The sequence below is a fragment of the Schistosoma mansoni genome, assembly GCF_000237925.1.
Source record: "Schistosoma mansoni, WGS project CABG00000000 data, supercontig 0242, strain Puerto Rico, whole genome shotgun sequence".
Taxonomy (NCBI): domain Eukaryota; kingdom Metazoa; phylum Platyhelminthes; class Trematoda; order Strigeidida; family Schistosomatidae; genus Schistosoma; species Schistosoma mansoni.
The window spans coordinates 2398-9061 of NW_017386106.1; the positions used below are offsets into that span (position 1 = coordinate 2398).

Below are 6664 nucleotides of genomic sequence, written 5' to 3' on the forward strand. Positions count from 1 at the left end.
TCCTCATTTCTGCAACAATCTGGAAGACTCTCCTGGTGTACCACATTGTACGAGTACTCCATATACTTATAAAATTTTTGCTCTGGCTGTTAGAAGTTGCATCAGCCTCGTGACTCCCGAAGAAACTCGGCTTTTATCATGAGGCGTCATAACTTCTAATTGAAGACCTTCTAAATCCCAGGGCAGAGTTTAAATGATCCTAATATTTTTTTCTGGTCAGCGTTCTTTTAGCGACTTGGTTTTTTACGGGATGGGGTCGCCAGCCCTATGCCCAACCCTCATCCTTTTTACGAGCTTGGAACCGGCAGTAGTCTCCGGATAGGGTACAGGTGTAGTTATTTCAGTTGGTAATAACGGATAATTTCGGTCACGAGGGAGGTCCTGTTCTGTGTGTTTGGAAGCAAAAAGAGTTTCAAGCAGATGTTACCTGGATCGTGGATAAAATGTGATATGCTCGTGTCCTTGCCGTTATGTGCTACTTGCATACATAAGAAGACGAGCTCTTGCAAGTAAGCTCGATCAATTACGAAATATGAACTGCATAGTTCAGAATATTCTTAGACATTGAAGTCGAAAAAAGGTAAATAACACTCACACCTTCCATGATAACACAACATTTTCACTACCCAAACGAAGCAAATAGTATGTACAGATTCAATGAAGCCATTTTTTCTACTTAAGAATCGTCACTAAGTAGGTAAGATTGTAGTTTCTCTAATGCTTGCTTTTGTGTTGTATTCCTTAGGATAGAAAATATAGATCAAAATATAACAAAATGTGGATAAATGACAGGAACTTTTTACTACATGTTCTCCATAGTTGTATTTTTAACTTAAATATATATCCAACTTGCAGACTGATTTTTCTGCATCATATTTCGCTTTTTCTTTACCGCTAGTAATGATTCATCGATACAACTTTGCTTAAACTTTATATTCGTCTTCTTCATAGTTTCACGGGGAGATGTACTGACAATTTTAACGGGTGTATGTTTGTGAACGTTAAAAAAGGTTTTTGCTTTACAAGTACCCGTCTACTTACGAAAACTCGTAATACTGCATCAGTTTAGACGTTTCGCTAGAATATTGTCTTGTATAAATGAGCTTATTCATTATGACAATATATCCAAATGGATACTTGTAGTGGAATTGTTTCCTGACCACAGAGTCTTCACCATTCTGTGTGAAATCCCCTATATTTTTTAAAGCGCGCGTCACTCTTTAAGACTTTAAATGGGTTTGAAAGTCTGGAACGTGTCGACAATTCTTGAATAAAACACTTTTAAGGCAATATTATTCACCAAAAGGCTATGTACGAAGATAATAGACATTGTGTTTTAGTGTATAAAATGTGTAATATGTTTAGTTGTCGAAAGCTGGTATTTCAACTTTTCGTCCTTTGGATATGCTTTTTCGGTCCTGTAGACTTGTCTTGAGATTGCGCAATGTCTACAAACCGAGTGCTTGCTTTCTGAGCGGAAAAAGACAAATTTTACCAGTTGGTGCACAGAGATCTGTCACTTACAGGTAAGCGCCATGAAATAATGTAAATAATCTTAGAAGACCGATCATCCTAAGAAATCATGATTGGCCTTTACTGTCTTCCAAACGTTTTATGTGTAAGTTTGTCAGCTGAATAACTTTATAGTACAGCTTATCCTCCACATCAAGTAATTAAACTTCCCAACCTGTCTCCTACAATGGAGACAGGTACTGTTGTAAGCTGGGCAAAGAACGAAGGCGACGAAGTATGTTCACTTCACTTTTGTTAATCTTCTAGGTTTCTGAAGGTGACCTACTTGCTGAAATCGAGACGGATAAAGCAACCATGTCGTTTGATGCCAGTGAGTCCGGATATCTTGCGAAAATCTTGGCTCCTGCTGGAAGCAAAGATATACCTGTCGGAACAGTATATTTTCCCGTTATGTTATTTTAACATTCTAGGCTCTCTGCATCATAGTTCAAGACGATAGTGCCGTTCCGGCTTTTAAGGATTATGTGACGGAATCAACAGTAAGTTTAAAGTTGGTATTCATGCATATTTCAATTCCGTTAAATAAAATATTTCCCTAAACATCTGTCTACAAAGTGCATATTGAAGTATAAAAATATCTACCTCGGAAATATAAGTGTATTTCTGGAGTTAGCTTTGGTATGTTGCAACACTTAGGTGTCCCCAATATCTTTATGGTTCGGTCCATACGTTTACGGTCCTGACATGTACTGGTGAGGTAAATTTTGAATTTAAATGTAGTTCAATATGGAAGAAGTTAATCTGTTAGTTTCAGGCATAATTATTGTAGTCCTAACAATCGTCAGTCATATTAACAACATTCAAAAGACTATTTTTCATGTTAATTTGGAAATAATATGGATATTGTAAAATAAACTATAAACCTGCAATTTAAGAATCAACCAGTATTTTTTGGTGACTTTTATACCTCTGATATCACTGTAAACGAACTTTTGTTGTAATTTTTTTTACTTAGTAGGGACAGGTTAGTTCTCTTTTAATTAGTACATAGTTAAACAGTCCGATATGCAGTATCTTGAATGTTCTTTCAGTATTGTTTATTAATGATCATGCCTTTTGTTGTTCAACTATGGGTTTGTGCTCAAATCACACTAGTAAGGTGGTGACTCCTTTGTTAAGGTACTCGATTTTCAACCCTTAATTTGCAGATTCGTACCCCTTCCGTGTATCTCTGTTTGGACAGCTGATTAGTATCACTACTATCCACTCAATCTCGAGTACATAAACCTGTACTTTTTATCCAAACTACATTTGATACTAACTAGCCAAGCTAGCACCCGTCTAATTTTTTTCAGCCAAAACCTCTGTGCAAGTTTCTAGCATATATTTTCACATCAGTCGGTGGCACGATAAAAAGCCCCACTAAAATTTTGGGAAACATTAAGAAGATACAAATACGTCACTTAAAAATACTAAAATTCATCCTGCAACTTCAGTCGCACATTCTTATTGCCCAACTGAGCTCTTAGCAATAGACTACGCTGTCCATAATAATGTGGAACGTACAGCGTTCGTAATTTGTTTTTTCAACATTTATTCAAACCTCTGTTCTTTGGGTAGTGAATCTCAATTATTGCATCCATTAGCTACAATCTGGAATGAACTTAATGAACCACTGTAAATAATTGTTCATATGCCTAATTAAGTAAGTGAATAATCTCATGTCTATAAACAATATATCATATGTTCCCGTCCCGTTATTTTGCCATCCTAGGCTCTCTGCATCATGGGACAAAACATGCATCCTGGATTCCACTGCTAGCCATTATCTATCTTTGCTTATAATACTTGTGAATTAAGACAATATCGAGGCAACACACACAGTAGGAACATATGCCAATAAGAGACTGATCAATCGCAGTCCTAAACATCAATGGGAAGATTCAAGTAAACAATACCAAGCGGATTTAAACTTCACCTCATTGCACATGCAAGTGACTATCGGGACTCAGTAGCTAAGTGGATAACGTGATAGCGTTTGAGGCGAACGGTACTGGGTTCGAGTCCCAGAGTGAACATTAGCTCTGTGGTGCAGGTACATCCAGCTGACGAGTCACAAATAGGACGAAACGCGCGTCCTGGATTTCACTGCTAGCCACTATCCGTATTTGCTTATAATATATTATATGGTTTTTGTAGATCCAATGCCTTCGTATTATTTTGTATAAGGCGTATATATGCTTCATATTTCATTAAATTACAACCGTGTTTATTTTTAAATTTTGTTCAGGAAAAAGTTTCTAGTTCAAAAGCTGAAGAAGTACCCAAACCTCAGGTCGCTCCTGCTGTTGCTCCTCAGCTTCCACCAGCTTCACCCAAACCTATTGCTCCTGCTTCCAAAGCACCAGCAACCGACGAAAGGACTGTCGCCTCACCGTTCGCTCGTCGTCTGGCTGCTGAAAAAGGACTCGATTTATCAACTGTAACTGGCACTGGCATGTACGGAATGATTCGTTCGACTGACTTAAATCTTGAATCTATTGATCAAAAAGCTAGCACAATGACTAGTGGTCCAATTTCAAGCTATCAAAAATTCGAGGATATTAATGTTAGCAATATGCGATCAGTAAGCGTGTTTACAAATTCATTGAGTGGATTTGTGTTTTAGTTTCATGATATGTTTAGTACGATTGTATTAAAACATAAGGTGTATTCCTACTCGATTACTTGAACGAGGTCGTCAACTAGTTTTTCAAGTGAGGGATTTTGTTTGTGTGCTTTTGATCTAGTAAAACGACCAGTGTTTATTTGTTATAGATCCAAAGTAAATTAGTTTGAATATTTTTCATGCTTTTATTAGGAATAACGTTGAAAATACTGGGATTCAATTTCACTTTAGAATGCGAACGATTAATACTGAATAGACATACTCGAGTTTATTCCTTGAGATTCTCTAAAAATTAGTTTGTCACCGCTTTTGTGTTTAACCGCATTGGGCTTGTTCTCTTAGTTCGTTCGATGTCGTTTAGTCATAAACAACACATAACCTGATACATATATGCATCAACCCAAGCTGTCACACCACATCTACACGCGGCGATGAAGTCTGATGAGTATCTGTAGATGAGAACTCGAAACTCATTTATAGAAAGACCTAAAACAAAATTAGTTTGAAAGGAAGTTAGCGAGCACCTTTCTTATTAGAGAAGTTATATGACAGTTACGCCTACTCTTACCCCAGAAAACCTAGAGAAAACTAAGTGCAGCCCGACCATGACTTCATTTGAGTTTACAGTGTCATTGAACTTTTGGTCTGAGTTGTCAGATGGAATAAAGATCTAGTTGAGGAATTCATTGTACCTAGCTAAAATCCACTTACTATTTATCTTTTCATCATTCGTTTTTGGCTGCTCATTGATTGCTGTGTTAATGAGGGCAGTACTTGTCTGTTGACTTTTGTTGGTTTCGTCTGTATTTACATAAGGCTTAATATCTTAAATTACTAAATATTTGTTCCAGTTCCTATTCTATCCTTAACTATTTTTGAATTTACTTTTCAAAGCTTCGTGTGACCAAGAGAGTTTTGTCAGTCTCCTAAAGTCTGACTTAATTTCATGATGCTTTCTCTAGAAGCTATGCATCACGTCAAATAAATATAATATATTGGCATGTGAAGATCTATTCGAAACATCTTTGGCCAGACTGCAAAGCTTAGAATCTCATTATTCTTTGGTTTGTTTTTGAAATAATATCAACAGTCAGATAATCACTGATTTTGCAATTGTGTCTATATGAACGAGAGATGTGTGATAATCGATGCTCAATAAGAAAACTTTGGCTGCTTTGTTAGATGTAGCAATCCAGACGTTCCATTCTGCTTAGCTCATCTTTATCGTCGTATCCCGTTTGTATGATATAGATAGGTTGGGGGAATTTTTATTAAATTGTGATTTTTATCCAGTTCAATTAACCTCAACAACTGGGTACTGATATGTAACAACCTTTCATATGGGGTATTTATTATTTTATTTAAACATAAATATTGGTACAAAAGGGCACCATTTATATGCGCCGCACAAATCTCAATCGATTTGTGTGAGGGCTGTGATACTGCCCAGGTGCGCAAACTGAAGCAGGTGATTTTCTTAGGGGATCACACCCCGAGCCTTTGACCTGAAGGTCTAGTCCACAAGGCAGTGGAGCATCGTGAGGAGATGCAGTCCCATGGTAGCCGGTCACCAATGATTGATACATACGCCATTTGTTCTCTCAGGACACTGGAGCCCATGTGCACCATTGGTTTGGAACCAGGGTTTTCCAACTCCCCTATATGGACTTTCGTGTCTACCAACCCGGTTAAAGCGTCGGACATTCGTTCTTCGTCCTCTCAATTTCGTAAACAACACCCATGCTGCGAAAAGGCAGTAAGACTTCCTTGACAGAGGCTATATACGCGTGGCCATGTGAGAGCATTTCGAGAGGGAGAGCGGACTCTCCCCACTCTCGGCCGTACCAGGGCATTGATTAACATACAATTTACCAAACAAATTTCATAACACCATCTCGTTCAAGCATCGTATATTGTCAAAAGTCACAATGACATGAAAGTGGGAACAGTCATCTTTCAGAAGAATGGTCATGTACACTTTATCAAACAAAATTGCAACTAACCGAAATCAAAAATGGGATTTAATGTACCGATTATGTTACCCCCAAATGCCCTGGTACGGCTGAGAATGGGGAGAGTCCGCTTTCCATCTCAAAATGCTCTCACATGGCAACGCGTATATAGTCTCTGTCAAGGAAGTCCTACTCACTGCCTTCTCGTGAATAGGGTATTGTTTACGAAATTGAGAGGACGGAAAGCAAATGTCAGGCGCTTTAACCGGGTTGGTAGACACGAAAGTCCATATAGGGGAGTTGGAAAACCCTGGTTCCAAACCAATGGTGCACATGGGCTCCAGTGTCCAGAGAGAACAAATGGCGTATGAATCAATCGTTGGTGACCGGCTACCATGGGACTGCATCTCCTCACGATGCTCCACTGCCTTGTGGACTAGACCTTCAGGTCAAAGGCTCGGGGTGTGATCCCCTAAGAAAATCACCTGCTTCAGTTTGCGCACCTGGGCAGTATCACAGCCCTCACACAAATCGATTGAGATTTGTGCGGCGCATATAAATGGTGCCCTTT

The 6664-nt window shown here is 38.5% G+C and overlaps 1 protein-coding gene across 1 annotated transcript in view; it reads left to right on the forward strand.

Moving 5' to 3' along the window:
- Positions 1 to 1404: 1404 nt before the first annotated feature.
- Positions 1405 to 6664, forward strand: part of Smp_212190 (thioredoxin-like protein,putative) — a gene marked incomplete at both ends in the record, with an annotated part of 17663 nt that continues 12403 nt past the window's right edge. The window contains 6 exons of the mRNA XM_018791087.1: positions 1405 to 1526; positions 1560 to 1618; positions 1653 to 1747; positions 1780 to 1908; positions 1944 to 2012; positions 3764 to 4099. Coding sequence (XP_018647358.1) covers positions 1405 to 1526; positions 1560 to 1618; positions 1653 to 1747; positions 1780 to 1908; positions 1944 to 2012; positions 3764 to 4099 — 810 coding nt within the window. The remainder of the gene's footprint in view (positions 1527 to 1559; positions 1619 to 1652; positions 1748 to 1779; positions 1909 to 1943; positions 2013 to 3763; positions 4100 to 6664) is intronic.